At 43.0% G+C, this 17,023-nt stretch overlaps 1 protein-coding gene across 1 annotated transcript; it reads right to left on the bottom strand.

The window, feature by feature from the left end:
- Positions 1–3,629: 3,629 nt before the first annotated feature.
- On the bottom strand, positions 3,630–16,155 carry LOC140122474 (uncharacterized). Its single transcript, XM_072143390.1, has 9 exons — positions 15,760–16,155; positions 15,094–15,242; positions 14,875–15,015; positions 14,545–14,684; positions 14,010–14,120; positions 10,857–10,992; positions 7,899–8,005; positions 5,317–5,432; positions 3,630–4,124 (listed from the first exon to the last, which is right to left on the bottom strand). The coding sequence occupies exons 1-9, from the start codon at positions 15,889–15,891 to the stop codon at positions 4,116–4,118; spliced, it is 1,041 nt and encodes a 346-aa protein (XP_071999491.1). The 5' UTR covers positions 15,892–16,155; the 3' UTR covers positions 3,630–4,115.
- Positions 16,156–17,023: the final 868 nt, after the last annotated feature.

Raw genomic sequence — 17,023 nt, 5'->3', positions numbered from 1 at the left:
TGCTTTTTTTGACAGTTGTATATTGTCCCATTGTTGGATTTTAACAAATGATCATTTGTACACTGAATATATTAAGATACTGATATATTGCAGCATATGAATTCTTTTCAGCATGATCTAACAGGGATTTACTGGAGGAAGCCCTGGGGACTTTCATCTGACCCAGGGGCAGCCATAAAAACAAACTGCTATAAAATGGCGATACTCATGCTGGAACGGATGCTTTAAGGGGGTTGCTGAGGCTCAAGTATGAGCCAATCACCTGGATTCCACCACATATTTTATGTATAGAATCTATGAGATTAATGTCCACAAGTCCCAAAAAAAATTTTTCAACCAACGTCATTGTGAAAAAAAGGAGTGTTACTACTTTAGATAAATAGGCTCTCTCCTTCACAAGTTAAGCGGCCCAGTAAACCGACCTGGACGTTGGGGAAAAACTTTTCTGAAGGAATGGCAAAATGTACGAAACAGGGTTCTGAACAAGGTATTATGGGAAACCCAATTTAGGATAATGTATAAAACAATCTTTGGCTTTAATTTTTTTCCTTCTGCGCTATGTCCATACCGCTTAACCTCCTGTCCGAATTAGCAGACCACGGCGACCGACCTTTTGCATGAGTCGTGGGGATGCCTGCATTTTGGTGGGAGAATAGAGGGATGAGGGAGAGAATGTGAAAAGTGAGGTGCCCCAGGAACATCTCACTTATCTTGTCCACTATGATGCACAACGTGATAGAGAGGAAAAATCTGTGAGCCTAAGACTTCCAAAATTGTTCCATTACCGGTGCCCGGTTGCCAAGCGGTGCCTTTTAAGTGCCCACTCTGCACAGCATGATTACCCATATTAAAAAGCTCTTCCATCTCAAAAAATTGGAGGCAGAAAAAAAAATCCTCTCTTAATGGCAAGTTATTCAAGAAATGGAAGTACTTCTTCCTACATGACTTCAACCAGGCAGAACACCTTGACCTAGTGAAACCATTCACCTTCACCTAGTGGTACATATAAGGACAATTCAAGGGCGCCTTGTCCACCTGTGGGTTTGGGTAGAGAGAGGGGTGAGTCCTGTTTTGGTTAGATATATAGCAGATGGGGGGCTCTACTGAAGTTGTACAAATGGAGCCGCCTCATGATGTTCTGTTGCTAGCGTCATGTGGACTTGACACTTCTGCTATTGTTTCGCATTTGACCTGATCATTTTCTGTTCATGTACGCACAATGCAATAGAAATAATTGGAAAATCTGGCTCACTTGCTTCAATTTCTATCCGGCTCAATTTCTATCTGGCTCACTTGCTTCAATTTCTATTTTTGTTTTGGAAAATAAGGGGCCCCTGAACATGTTCAGGATATATACCATCCTAATAGTACTCTTAGACTTGAACATTGGTCATTTAAAAATAATAACTTAGAACTGAACAATCCCTTTAAAGATCTGACCTAAAGTAATGTGTATGATAAGAGGGATTTTCCAGGAATGCTGAAAATTCCCCTGGGGGTCGGGCAGAGCTGCCAAATAAAAAAAAGTGTACAGAGCTTACCCTAATCCAACCCCATCAGGCCTGCTGCAGCTCTGACTACTTACAAAACCTGACTATCGGCTATGACACCTTATGACCAGGACATCGGGGCTGGAGGTGATTCGCAGAAACAACATTGTGGCCAGGTTACCTTGAATACTTTAATCCTTTACACCCAATGTCCTAGTCAGTATTATCCCTGTCCTGGTCCAGAACTGGCTCCTACTTAATAGAAACCAGTGAGACCCAAGGCTGACTCTATCTCAAGGTTTTGAGCTCCAATTCCTGAAGATACATGTAAAATTGTCATTTTTTGTATAATGTATTTTTAGAGATACTACTTTTTATAATAATAGTATACATCCCTATAATATTTACTAAGGAAAACTGCTGTGGGTATGCTCTGACCGGGGAAGGATTTCATCCTCCTTTTGGAGATGACCTTTTTCGGCCACCTATTCAAGTGTATGGAGGCCTTGTATGCTCCACTGGGGATTCTAAGGAAGGAATATGCAAATAATATAATACAGCTCCTTCTACCTGACTTTAAAGAGGCCTAGTGACATAACAAATAGCCAAACCCAAAAGGAATAGACTCCCAAATGTAGACGGTGTTGATTTAAAGTTATTGTATCTTGTCTGTACAGTACTATATAGTTAACTGGGTTGGCTAGGTGACAGACCACGGATGTAGGTCAGGAATTCTCATTCTGGAGATTCCCTCTGCAGGCCGCCTTTTCAGGTGTGCGGAGTCTCAAAGACCATGCATGCACCGCTGGGAATTAGAGGTAAGGTATATACAAATAATATGTTAAAGGACACCTACCACCAGGATGAAAGACTGTATACAAATGAGCCTGAGTGTCTCCAGGCTCCATTTATACTTGTGGAGCCTGGAGCACCTCAGGCTCATTTGCATATAGTCCTTCATCCTGGTGTTAGATGCCTTTAGACGCACCTTCTAGATCAATGCCTGACTTTCAAGAAACCTAAGTACATGATGTATGATTGCAACCATGAAGAATAGTTGCCCAATTGTAGACAACATTGGTTAGAATCTCTCAACTGTGCAGTAAAGTAAAGCGGATAAGCTAGGGGAGAGGATATGAGTCAGGAAGGAATTAATTCTCCTTATGGAGATGGTCTTTGAAGGCCACCTTTTCAGGCAAACATAATCTTCACAATCATACCTGCTGGTGATTCTGGGTAAGGAATAAACAAATAACTGTGGGAAAACAGTAATAACAATATAACAAATTCCAAAGTGGGAAAAAGAACCACCCTGTGGAATATTAAATACTGTTGCTTATAATATAAGTATAATTATATTATACTTATAGTATATAGTATAATTTGTTACTAAGAAAACAATCCCTTATAAATCTGTATGATCTTATGATAGTGTTCATGAATATACGGTAAGATCAAGATTCTGGCAGGGCGAATGTTCATGGACAGATACAGATCACATGACCCTCCATCTGTGGCCATTTTATGGTCAGGAATGTCTGGCTGATGAGGTAAAAGACAGGAGGCTTCACCTTAGGAAAGCAGAGCAGAATCTGTAATAAGTGGGGCCCCAAAATAAAACTATTTATGAACAGTCACAGTCCGTAAGAGGCTCCTATAGCCCTGCACAATAATAACACTTTGTAGTTTACAGATAGTAGTAGGTAAGTGTCTGTAATATGGGACTGTAGGAAAAAGACAGATGATAGGTACATGGATGATAAATAGATAGATGAGAGATAGATGTGATAGATAGATAGATAGATAGATAGATAGACAAAATGCTAGATAGATTAATGATTAGACAGACAGATAGATAATAAATAAACAAGTTATATGAGACAGATATATAATAGATATATAGACAGGAGATAGATGATCATAGAAGCATCTTCACCCGAGCATTCAACCAAGGGTATTAATGGAGCAATACATCCTCTGCCCACAAAACTCCACATACGGGGACCACTTTAGGACTGGAGGCCCTGGGGAAATGCCCAGTTTGCTGCCCACTAACACCGGCCCTGGTAGGGGTTAGGTAAATTGCCTAATAAACCCTTCCCCCCACACACACTTACACCCACACACACTGCAAAAAAACTTTTTTTTATTTAATTGTACAGCTCTAATCTGATTTAATTTTAGTGGTCCGTTCTGGAGTCTGGATTCATTTCAAGGTTTGGTCAAGGGTTCAAATATTTTATGGGCCTAGTTTGAATTAATGTAGGGTTTAGTAATGTTTTTCCCCCAAACAAAAAATAATAGTGATTTACAAATGTATTGTACAAAATTACATCATTACTGTTGTAACTCAGCTCAGACCTTCACTTGACCCAGGTAAGTGGACCTTTAGAAAGAACTAGGTAGGTAACCTTGGGATTGGGGACTTGTGCAATAGCCACATCAGGACTAACTTCAGTATAAATATACTAAAAAAAATGGTTATTCCACAGTGACCTGGCTGATACCACTGAATATAACCAGGGTTCACGCTTCTGATCTTGATCCTTTTGATTGTCTTCTTTCCGTCAGTAGCCTCCATGTTTTCCAGTTACGGTTTGATTGATGATATTCATGACGCTTTCTTCATTTTTTCTGTGAATAATATGAAATGTCATAGAAAGAAGATAAATTATTGCTGGATGCCACCCAGTTTGTCAGGAGTTGTATCTATAGACGTAAGCACCAAAATATGTGGTGTATTAAGACTGGGGGTGCAGAGATAGTTCCCCCCTCATATTTGCCCCTGTTTGGGTCATCCAGATGTGTTGCTTCTCCCTGCAGTGTTTTTCATTGAGACATTTAAGGTCCCTTGTTGGGCACAAACTGTTCTTCGCTGTATTACTCAGTGGAAATTAAACAACGACACAAGAACTCAGTGTTACCTTGGAATTATGTATCTAGAGACCTTGAGAGAAATCATTCTTTTTACTTTTCTCTAGAGAAAATGAATTGTTGTAAATATTGTTTGTGCACAAAAGTTAACTCAATGCAACTCTCAGTCCTGTCATAGCCAATCACAGCTGAGGAGGAAGAATGGGAGAAGAAGCCGCTGTATCAAAGTTTTTTTGTAGGGAAAAAATAGAACTGCAGAATTCTCCATCGTTTCGCTAATACAACCATTGGTTTGTCATTGGTGTACTCTATATTGGAAGGATTTGGGAGAAATACAGAAGTACAATGCAGGCGGTCCCCTACTTAAGGACACCTGACTTACAGACGACCCCTAGTTACAGGTGGACCTCTCTGCCAACTATGACGTCTGGTGATGCTCTCTGAATACTTTAGTCCCATGCTGCAATGATCAGCTGTAAGATGTATGTAATGATATTTCATTGATAATCCTTATTCCCATTACTGAAAAAAATGTTGAAAATCCAATAGTCAATGGAACTAAAAAATGTTGTCTGTAGAAACAATTATAAAATATACCTTTTCCCACTTACATATAAATTCAACTTAAGTACAAACCTAAAGAACCTATCCTGTACTTAACCTGGGGACTGCCTGTATACAATTACAGAACAATACCACCCAAAAATGTATCTCATCATCAGATTGAAGACGTAGATTGAGGATTAGGCTAGGTGGCGCTTTTGTATTTGACGTACATGACATGCCCACAGTATGGCGCTGTCTTGAGTAGAAGTAATGAAACACAGTTTTGTTGTGACCCACAATTTGTCAGGACTCGAGTCATCTAATCGAATACAGTCTAGGCTTAAAGAATTTTGCAACTTTTATGAGCAATTCTTTCAACACGATTATTGGTATATAATACATTTACCTTTCTTCTTCTCTTCTTTTTCGAGGTTTTGAGTTTCCCGCTCTGTTTTAGGATGGATTTAAATGTCACAGGTGAAATCTGGGCCGTTACTTTAATTTTCAAGCGAGGCAGTTTCCCTGGTAGGATAGAGGAAGAGGAAGCTTCATGTAGAGAGAGAATCATACACCGTGTGACATCATTAAACCATGAGAGGAAGGGCATAACTTGAGGTTGCGATCGCACCCTGGCCCAAGAGGTTTAGGGGGCCCTTATGGTGTTACTTTCCGAAGACTATTACTATAAACCATACATTATAGCACAGACTTTGCACTGGGGCCCATCAGCTTCTAGTTACGCTACTGCACATTGGTGGAGAAAATGTCAGAAAAGGCCCATGAATTTCCCTCTACCCCCAGTTTTGCCATTTTCCCCTACATGCACACCACTTGGTACGAGCAAGATTTGCTATAGTACCATAGCAAAAAAAACAAAAAACTGTTCAGATCTTATCTACAAGTGCGAACTGGCAGAACCTGCACCTGTATTTACTAAGATGACAAAGCCTTTTAGTGGATCCGGGCATTGGAACAACAGCGGGAAGAACTTTAAGACTGGCATTAAAAACTCCAGTCTAACTTCTCCCCATTGTGTGCCAGTGCTTCATGTTCCACCACCCCACAAGCTGTACAGGGTATACTAAGAGGCTCTGGCGCTATAAACTGCACCAAAAACAGGCGCAGGCTATAGCTAATGTGCCACTACACGCTGCTAGAGATCCTGAGAGACCGTGACCGGTAAATCCTCCAGTAGGAATCATCAACTTCTCCACACATAGGATAAAACACAAGACAGATCTGGCCGTCATGCTGCGTTATTTCTTTTATTCAGTTGATGTCCCTTGTAAAGTTCTCCCTTCCCCAGGTCATTGTTGATGCTGATACTTCTGACCATGTGATAACCTCGTATTGTTGTTTAGATCTGTATACACTGTATATTCATGTATATGATGTTCTTTTTTTTGCTCATTAAAGGACATCTACCACCAGGATGAAGGATTGTACATCAAGCACACTGACATACTGGTGTGTCCCCCCTCTGGCAGCATCTGCTCTTTTTCAACCTTCCCTTGTTTTTAAGAAAAATACTTTAAACAAATATGCAAATGGACAGTAGGGCTCCAGGCTGCATTAACACCTATGGAGCCTGGAGCCCCTGAGGGACATTTGTTTAATTCTAAAAGCTTTGTTTTGTAAAAAAAAAAACAGGGAATGAGTCGCTAAAAGAAAAGCAGATCCTGCCAGAGGTGGCACACAGCAGTGTGTCAGTGTGCTTGGTTTACAATCCTTCATCCTGATGGTAGATTTCCTTTAAAGGGAACCTACCACCACAAATCTACCTATAAAGGTAGATCGGGTGGTAGGTGGATTAATGGGACGTGAGGATAGCCCTTTTAAGGGCTAATCCTCACGTCCCTGCACTTTTTTAATAACTTTAATTTGATATTTATTCAAATTTACTTATGCGGCTACCGGGGCGTGGAGTAGCCGCATATGAGATTACACGAGGCGGCTACTCCACGCCCCGGTAGCCACTTTACCCCTCCTACTTACCCATCTTCGGCGCGCAGCTCCGCGTAGCTGCGCGCCCTCGTCCGGCGATCCTGCCGTCTGCGCATGCGCAGAAGAGCAGGCCCGCGCCTGCGCGGTCACAACTCCGAAACAGGCGCGGGCCTGCTCTTCTGCGCATGCGCAGACGGCAGGATCGCCGGACGAGGGCGCGCAGCTACGCGGAGCTGCGCGCCGAAGATGGGTGAGTAGGAGGGGTAAAGTGGCTACCGGGGCGTGGAGTAGCCGCCTCGTGTAATCTCATATGCGGCTACTCCACGCCCCGGTAGCCGCATAAGTAAATTTGAATAAATATCAAATTAAAGTTATTAAAAAAGTGCAGGGACGTGAGGATTAGCCCTTAAAAGGGCTATCCTCACGTCCCATTGATCCACCTACCACCCAATCTACCTTTATAGGTAGATTTGTGGTGGTAGGTGCCCTTTAATGTAAACTCCAGAAAAAAAAACACGAAAAGCTGCTTCTACTCAATACTGAGCAAAGGGGCTGATACTTATGAGCCTGTGATATTTAAGCTTTTCTTGTTTACTAAATTAGCAAAATATCTACTGTACATTTCTGCTTTTTTTCTGCCAAGATGGGGGCTGAGTGTACATTAATGAGCAAAAAAAGAACTTTTTTGATCTTACCAATTGGTTGAAATGAAGAATGAAAAATTTAATAGGGGTCTAAGTTTATAACAAGCAGTCAAGTGAGTCAGCAACCAAATTAACATAAATCAATCGGACAAGTAACATGTCTTGAAACTTCAGACAAATTACTCATCAGACAAATTAGTATCTTCTCTTTTGCTCTTGTTGTACATCCTTCTCAGCCTAAAGTTCCTTCTGAATTCCATCTTGCCAGCAAACAGACAGAAGCTCATTGAGGTGTCAGATAACAAAACAGCTGTGAGTAAGGGAGAGGGGGAAGACTGAGTCCCAGCTGCTGAGATTTGTTTTTGAGATTTGTTTTTTAGTGATAGGATCATTTACTTACTTTGATTTCTCTCCATTAGAGCCTCTAGGATGTCGGTGGCTGGCAGCTCTCCCAGGCAGTTATCATCAATGTCAAGTTCGGAGAGCTGCTCGGAATAGCGGATGAGACTGGAAAAGTGATTATTATTGATCAACTCACAAACTGATTACAGTTCATGTCATTGCAACTATAATCAGTCTCTTCAGAGATTGTGATCAATGTAATATGTATTGGGTTAGATTGTTTGTCTGATCACTTCTTCCCATTACTCGTATTGTTGTTTAGATTTTTTTTTCGGGGGTGGGGAGTCTTGTTTATTGTCTTTTAACCTACACCATCTTGCCAATGTTAAAGTGTACCCATAGAGAGCCCTTAAAGGGACACTGTCACCAGATTATACCCAAATAAACTACCAGCCCCCTCATCTGGGGTATGAAATGTCCTTTTTAGAATTCACATTTTTTTGTGAAATCTTGCCCTTTTACCTATAAAAAGAATCACCTCCAAAGTCATGTGCAGAGAAGATGGGATATAAGTCAGGTTTGGAGGCTGAAGGGGCGGCATCATTTCAAAGGACCATATGTTCTACAATACCCAGCAACATGTCTTTTATAGCGAAAAAAGGAATTTTATCTGAGAATGCATCAGGCTTGTGGTTCTTGAGTGTTATCTACAGTGTGCTATATTCACACTAACGTGTGCCCGACATGCCTTAGTACGTCGGGCACACGTCGGCGCCGGAGAGAGGAGGAAGGGGTGAGCACTGCTCAATCCCGGCCCTCTCCATAGCGATATATGGCGCACGGCAACGTATTCCGGGGGAAGATAGTATATGTCCGGCTGCAGAAGGGTACGGTGCGGCACCATAGCGCTCCCGTACAGCTCCGTGCGCCCATTGCCGTCTATGGGGGATGTATATACACCATATATATACGTTTGCCGTATATGCGTTCCCCATATGGCCGTGTGAATGTAGCCTTAGAGATACAGGCAGGTAAAGAATTAGGCAGCTCTAATTTCCAATTAAGTTTTTAACTGCCTCAAGCATACAACTAGCCTAATTCATCTTAAGTGACACTTCCCATGCAGCCTCTAAACTTGACTCCTCTCTGGCAAAATATGACTCTTCTCTGATGATTTTCACATGACTAATGAGGTAAAACCTGGTGCCAAAAGACCTATTAAGGTGGTTCTAGCCCATATGAGGAATACTATAAATACACAGATTTTGAACTGTCTAGTACAGTGATGGCGAACCTATGACACGCGTGTCAGCACTGACATGCGTAGTCATTTTTGCTGACACGCGGCCGCCCAGCTCCCGCTGTCCGCCCCCCTCCCTGTGTAATGTCCGGCCCCAGTGTAATGTCCTACCCCTATGTTAATGTCCCGCCCCCGTCATTGTGTTTCTGTCCCTGTGCAATGTGCTCCCCCTGTGTTAATGTTCCTGTGTAATGTGCTGTCCCTGTGGTAATGTCCCGCCCCCGTCCCTGTGTTTCTGCCCCCTGCTTACCTGTCCGGCGCCGCGTTGGTCCGCCCACCTTCTGCTACTCCTCCGGCTCCTCCAGACTGCAATGCGCGCTGCTCGTCACGTGACTGAGGCGACCTGACGTCAGGTCACGTCAGTCACGTGACCGGAGGCGCGCGGTGCAACCTGGAGGAGCCGAGCCGCCTGCAGTACAGCTACAGGGAAGAAGACATCACTGGGTAAGTATGTAAGTTTATTATTATATTATATTTAAAGGGAGGGCGCTAGGGGTATTTTAGTCGTAGAGGGAGGCCGCTATGGGTAATTTAGTAGTAAAGGGAGGGTGCTAGGGGTATTTTAGTAGTAAAGGGAGGCCGCTAGGGGTAATTTAGTAGTAAAGGGAGGCCGCTAGGGGTAATTTAGTAGTAAAGGGAGGCCGCTAGGGGTAATTTAGTAGTAAAGGGAGGCCGCTAGGGGTATTTTAGTAGTAAAGGGAGGCCGCTAGGGGTATTTTAGTAGTAAAGGGAGGCCGCTAGGGGTATTTTAGTAGTAAAGGGAGGCCGCTAGGGGTATTTTAGTAGTAAAGGGAGGTCGCTAGGGGTATTTTAGTAGTAAAGGGAGGCCGCTAGGGGTATTTTAGTAGTAAAGGGAGGCCGCTAGGGGTATTTTAGTAGTAAAGGGAGGCCGCTAGGGGTAATTTAGTAGTAAAGGGAGGCCGCTAGGGGTAATTTAGTAGTAAAGGGAGGACGCTAGGGGTAATTTAGTAGTAAAGGGAGGCCGCTAGGGGTATTTTAGTAGTAAAGGGAGGTCGCTAGGGGTATTTTAGTAGTAAAGGGAGGCCGCTAGGGGTATTTTAGTAGTAAAGGGAGGCCGCTAGGGGTATTTTAGTAGTAAAGGGAGGCCGCTAGGGGTATTTTAGTAGTAAAGGGAGGCCGCTAGGGGTATTTTAGTAGTAAAGGGAGGCCGCTAGGGGTATTTTAGTAGTAAAGGGAGGGCGCTAGGGGTATTTTAATAGTAAAGGGAGGGCGCTAGGGGTATTTTAGTAGTAAAGGGAGGGCGCTAGGGGTATTTTAGTAGTAAAGGGAGGGCGCTAGGGGTATTTTAGTAGTAAAGGGAGGCCGCTGCTGGACATGTTATTAATAAGGGGAGGCCGCTGCTGGACATGTTATTAATAAGGGGAGGCCGCTGCTGGACATGTTATTAATAAGGGGAGGCCGCTGCTGGACATGTTATTACAAAATTAGGTTTTTCCTAAAGGTGACACAGCACCCGAGTTATGCTCGTTTTTTTGGCGAATTTTGACACACCTAGCTCAAAAGGTTGCCCATCACTGGTCTAGTAGCTACAGGTTATTACTTAAATTTTATTGGATAATGTCAGACATAACAGGGACACATCTGCAAATAGTACATGTACATTTGCAATAGTACACTTGCATTTTACAACTGATCATATAAATGGAACTCAGCTGGATGCTTCTGTAAAAGGTTGATGTTGGGAATAGTACTTACCTACTAAGTAACTGTGAGAATTCCAAGACCCCGGTCTCTCCTTCTATCCCCCTTGCATCAATGCCGTTGTTAGCCAGAAATAACTTTCTTACCCAGGGTCCTGGGAGAGCAATGGGCTTATCCTTTTTCTTTCTTCCTGGCAAATAAAATGACATTATCTGTATTCATTATTTCCATAAAATAAAAATCTACAGAGGTTTAACATGATAGCAGCAGGGAAGGAATTTTGGAGACACTTTAAAAACTTGGCCATAGACTTTTAATAGATGTCTATTACCTCTTCTAACATACCCATATATTTTCTCAGTGTACAGTAAGTAGCTGCTTCTACTAGATAACTCTGGAGATGCCCATTTGTAATGGAACAATGGTTGTCCCACCATACAGAACAACATCAGGGACTGCTAAGAATGATATGTGTATGGTCCTGATGCAGACCCAACTGGCAGTAAGTGAGAATTGAGACCATGGCAATCTCTGAAGATAGCGATCAATATTGGAAATGATGGCTGATAATGCAATGTATTATAATAATGTAATGTATTATACTCTACCCTATACATCAAACTATTAACGGTAGATGATGTTCTAAGGCAATGGAGCAGATTCATTATGCCTTCTCCTCCAGTTTTCAGCAGGCAGGACGTTAATGGATTGATGGATTTACTATAGTATCTGTTGGAAAACAGTTGGAGAATTTAGCAGTAAACTCCACCAGTTCAGACCAGGTCATAGGTCACAATGGTGGAGTTTGCGCCCAATCGGCCCTGGATCCTCAGAGTAAATATGGGCGCTGGAGCTCCGGTAGGGGGAGAATTTAAGACCGGCGTACCATGAATTCCCACAAATATACACTGCTCAAAAAAATAAAGGGAACACCCAAATAACACATCCTAGATCTAAATCAATTAAATATTCTCATTGAATACTTTATTCTTTGTTATTAACGGAAATCAAATTTATTAACCAATAGAGACCTGGATTTGGAGACACCCACAAAATTAAAGTGGGAAAAACACACTACTGGCTCATCCAACTTTTATGTAATGTCCGTAAAACAAGACAAAATGAGGCTCAGTATTGTGTGTGGCCTCCACGTGCCTGTATGATCTTCCTACAACGCCTCGGCAGCTCCTGATGAGGTTGCATATGGTCTTCTGAGGGATCTCCTCCCAGACCTGGACTAAAGCATCTGCCAACTTCTGGACAGTCTGTGGTGCTATGTGACGGTGGATGGAGTGAGACATGAGGTCTCAGATGTGCTCATTCAGATTAAGGACTGGGGAACGAGCGGGCCGGTCCATAGCTTCAATACCTTTTTCTTGCAAGAACTGCAGCCACACTCCAGCCACATGAGGTCTAGCATTGTCCTGCATTAGGAGGAACCCAGAGCCAACCGCACCAGCATATGGTCTCACAAGGGGTCTGAGGATCTCATCTGGGTATCTAATGGCAGTCAGGTTACTTCTGGCGAGCACATGGAGGGCTGAGCGGCCCTTCAAAGAAATGCCACCCCACACCATTACTGACCCACTGCCAAACCGGTCATGCTGAAGGAAGCTGCAGGCAGCAGATCGCTCTCCACTGTGTCTCCGGACTGCTTTCATCTGTAAGGAGCACAGGGCACCAGTGGTGAATTTGCCAATACTGGTGTTCTCTGCCAAATGCCAATTGGCCTACACGTGTTGGGCTGTGAGCACAACCCTCATCTGTTGATGTCGGGTCCTAATTCCATCTTCATGGAGTCGGTTTCTATCCATTTATATAGGCACATGTGCAACACCCTCGCCGATGCAAGGCAGAGGAGTGGTTGCGAATACGTCCCACCATATAGCTTGCAGCCTGTGTAGGGTCTGATTAGCCTCACAGCATGTCACTACATAACACAGATGAACATTGCAGTGGTAGATCCTGCCTGGTAAGGCAGGAGTTAAGTGTTTTGTCTGATGTCATATGTGTCAGCCAATCACATGTGTTATAATTTGTCTCTGTGAGCTGAGATGTAATTGGAGGAGCAGCCACCACCTGACCAGGGGAAGTAACAAGATCCCTGGAAACTTCCAGAAGAAGTTAGTCCTCTCTCAGAAGAGAGTGCAGTGTGAGGAGAGAGTTGACTCTCTCAGATTAGAGACTCAGAGGAGTCTGTGCAGTCAGCACACCAGACCAAGGGCAGGTGAGCCTAGCCCCTGCCTGAAGAGTGAAGCTAATAGCTAGTTAGTGAGGAAAGGGGTATCATCCTACCTTTAAGGGTGATACCTGAAGCAATCCAGGATAAAGCTGAAGCTTCCTATTAGGACACAGCTACCTCCCAGCCTGCCCTCTGCATCCAGGCTGAGAATCCCTCCTGTGGCTTCCTCCAACTTGCATCTCAGCACTCCACTACTCTGTTAAAGGCACGTTGCTGCGGTTCCTGTCGGTTCCAATAAAGAACTGTAAGTTGTTTTTGTTCAACCTCTGCCTCCGTCTGGTCCCTGCTACTACGGCTGCCATCATCACAGGCACCCTGTCCATTACCCTGTCATACTCTAGACACCAAAGGGTTGCCCCAGGGAGATCCGCTATAGCAGCCTCTCCCTCATCATTTCTTGCCAACACCACCCTGCTGGAGACCTGCCAGGCTGTAGGACAGCCCTCCGGTTCCCCATACCCAGCACCGTGACACTAGCGTGCCTAGGCCGCAACCGCCAGCCACTCAGGTACTGCGGGCCCCGGCTGACTCCAGGCCCCGAGAAAAGGCTAGGCACCGGTGGGGGATGTTGCACATGCACATCTGTGGCTGCTGGAGGTCATTTTGCAGGGGCTCTGGCAGTGCTCCTCCTGTTCCACCTTGCACAAAGGCTGCGATGCACAGTCCTGGTGCTGGGTTGTTGCCCTTCTACGGCCTCCTTCAGGTCTCCTGCTAGCACCTCCAGCCTCTGGACACAATGGAAATTTGATTTCCATTGATGATTTTTTTGTGATTTTGTTAGCAGCACATGCAACTTTGTACAGAACATTCAGTGAGAATATTTCATTCATTCAGATCTAGGATGTGTCATTTGAGTGTTCCCTTAATATTTTTGGGAAGTGTATTTCTTATAGTTCTACATGTTCTCCCTGTGACCGTGTGGATATTATCCTATACACTGTTGAGGTGATTGTGCACAAATTTACCCTTTTTCTTACGCTTCCCCTTTTCAGAACCTCTGTCTGGTGATATTGCAGGAGTTTCCATTGGTGTTGGGGGTCCTGACATCATTGTGTGAATACCAGATTGGTCTTGAGCTGCTCAGAAAAAAAACAGAACATTTCCTTTAAGGAGTTATATCATAACACACTTTTATTACCTGATCACACGAATGGATAATTGCTTAAGGCCCATCACTGAAACCCCCAACCATCACTTCACTTGGGAGATACTGAGCCCCAATTCTGGTTGCTTTCAAACAAAATGGTGGTCACACGTGAGGCCTGTTGCTCTGGTTAAAGTCTACTGTGAAGAACAATGCTTAGTTATGAGCCAAATTCCATGAGATGTGTGTCACTACTTCAATTTAATTATAACTTAAGATTTTTATCCTCTATGCTCTGGTCACAAAGGGTTGGATATCTAATATGTTGCTGAATGGGTACAAAACTGTCTAGTCTCACTTTATATGGTAAAACTTTTAGATACTAGCTCATTAAATTAAGACAACCTCCACTTTACCTTCCAGTATCTGATGAGCTAGACTGGTTGCCTCTTCAGTTGGCTTCTCTGTTGTTAGTTCCTGGACTTTTTCTGCTATTGAAGTAATTAGATCCACTGCCCCAGAGCACTGCAAGTAGTTTCCAGTGAGATACAGTTCACTGCATGACAAAGAAGATGAGATGGTGTCAGCCATTAAAGTTAGAGCTGGTCTACGACATGCAGTCACCTCTACAATGGACCACTGTTCAGTCATCGGCCAATAATCTTATGTAATGACTAACCAGATGGCATCAGCACCCTCCCATCGTAGATCGAGCTGCATAAAGTGTCCATATAATTGAAGATTACCTAATAGCCGATTCAGCCAAAAGTTTACCCAGTACTGTTCCACTTGGAGGACCAAGGTTACAGTAACATAGGCTGAGGGACACCATCTTCATATTTCCTTCAAGACCTCGGATAAGACCTTCAAGTCCTTCATCTCTGAATCTAAAGAAACAATAACATGTCGGTCTCTAGATTGACCTGTATCCATGGCTTCTGTTATACAGCAGAACAATGTCTTACTCATTGTGATCTAGTGTTATGGATGTTAATTGGCTGTACCGAACAGCTTTCCCCAACCTCTCCACTGACCACAAGTCAATCCCACAAGCTATAGCTTCCAGTTTTACGAAGGGATATGAAGTTCTCCCTTTCAACTCCAGTAGTATAGCCTGCATGAAGAAAAGAAAGCATGTGTAACTAATGGATAAAAGGATACAGGTGGATCTTGAAAATGGTGGACTGACCCACCGGAATACAAGAGGATTCTACAGTGAGTGCAAACTCTACTAAAATGTCCGAGAAGTTTAGCATACTTAAAGCAATTAAGCGTAAATGGTGGACTGCAGTATCATTTTCTCTTGTGGGCCAAAGGAGTCCCTATCAAATGCTGGATCTTAGGTAATAGTAGTGGGCAAAGGGTGACCTAGGGTTGTCAACTGGCTACACGGTGGCTAACTCCTCTTCATGCAAAAGATGGCTTTACTTTACTATGCACAATCTTGACATTTGTAGTATAGCTGCGCTACTGATCATCTATGCATATACATAAGAATGTAATATCAAATGACATCAGGCTGGATATAAATAGTTGGTTTCGGATAATAGATAAGACCAGATGTAGAACCCGAGTCATTGAGAAATTCTAAATATGAGAATATCCTAAATGCATGTAACCTACAAACGCACAAGACTAGCAACATCCTGGTTACTGAGAGGAACTCCCCATAAGTACAAGTCTGTGGCAAGCATATATCGCTCATCCCGTATAGTCATCAATAGTGGTCTTAGTAAAACTGGAGAAGAAGCATCCAACAACATCTCAGGTCCGGACAAGATGATCTGTGGGAAATAGAGCACAATATAATATTACAGGCAGTACCCGGGTTACGTACAGGATAGGTTCTTTAGTTTTGTTCTTAAGTTGAATTTATATGCAAGTCAGAACAGGTATATTTTATAATTGTAGCTCTAGAGTAAATTATTTTTTGTCACATGACAATTGTATTTTCAAAATGTTGTCCTGCATCAATAAAGCTTCATTACAGACACCTTATAGCTGATCATTGCAATCTGGGAGTAAAGTACCCTTCAGAGAGCTTCACCAGAGGTCACAGTGGGCAGAGATGTCTGTCTGTACTTAGGAGTGGTCTGTAAGTCGGGTGTCCTTAAGTCAGGGACCACCTGTTTATATCTTTGTGTGATAATATTGTAATAAAAATATGGCATTACCAGTATCGATTTATTATCCGATACTTACCTTCAAGTATTCGGATCCATATTGAATACATTTTTTGAGGGCACGGGTGATGGAGGGGCTGACAGCTGACTGACATTGAGCACAATGATTCTCATATCTTTTCAGGAATTTCTTCAGTGCTGATGTATCTACTGCTTTAACCTTTGCCCTTTTCCCTTTCTTCTTGGTTTTTAGAGGCATTGTGATTGTACCATGACCTGCAAATGACCAAAATGTGACAGAAAACAAATCTACATTACATGATTGATTGTTTGAACAACTGGATTTTTGAATTTTAATATTACACCAGTGAGATTACGCATGTAATTGATTACTTGATGTGAAAAGCTGCTGAGATAATATGTATTTTTTTTTTTATTTGATCTGCTATAGCCATAAGTATCCTGATCCAGATCCTGTTAGTTTTGTTCATAAGACTCATGGTCCGACATGGACTTACAGCCATATGCTGAGGATAGACAATGGTTCTTATCATCACCATAAATTAAAGTACTTTTGTATCATTGGGACGATTTGGGGTAAAAAGTAGTGCTGTCCAATCAGATGACTGCTGCAGTCTATCACCGGCCCTATGGACTGACCTAACAGATGAGGCCATTGATTGCCTGCAATGATACATGGGTAGATGGCCTCAAAGACACTATTTTGCTATTTGTTTGGCCAGTTAAGGACTGTCCAGAAGGGAACAAAATT

Source organism: Engystomops pustulosus, chromosome 3, assembly GCF_040894005.1.
Source record: "Engystomops pustulosus chromosome 3, aEngPut4.maternal, whole genome shotgun sequence".
NCBI classification, from domain to species: Eukaryota; Metazoa; Chordata; class Amphibia; order Anura; family Leptodactylidae; genus Engystomops; species Engystomops pustulosus.
Note: the sequence above shows the minus strand (reverse complement) of the source record. Positions and strands in the feature narration are given on the sequence as shown.

Bases quoted from the DNA above. Each gene is read 5' to 3' on its own strand.
- LOC140122474 (XM_072143390.1), bottom strand. From the start codon at position 15,891: ATGTTGTTGGATGCTTCTTCTCCAGTTTTACTAAGACCACTATTGATG. The intron at 15,243-15,759 runs GTGCGTTTGTAG...TTCTTCATGCAG, and splicing joins ACCAGGATGTTGCTAGTCTT to GCTATACTACTGGAGTTGAA. The intron at 5,433-7,898 runs GTAAGTAAATGA...CTATCCTACCAG, and splicing joins TCTAATGGAGAGAAATCAAA to GGAAACTGCCTCGCTTGAAA.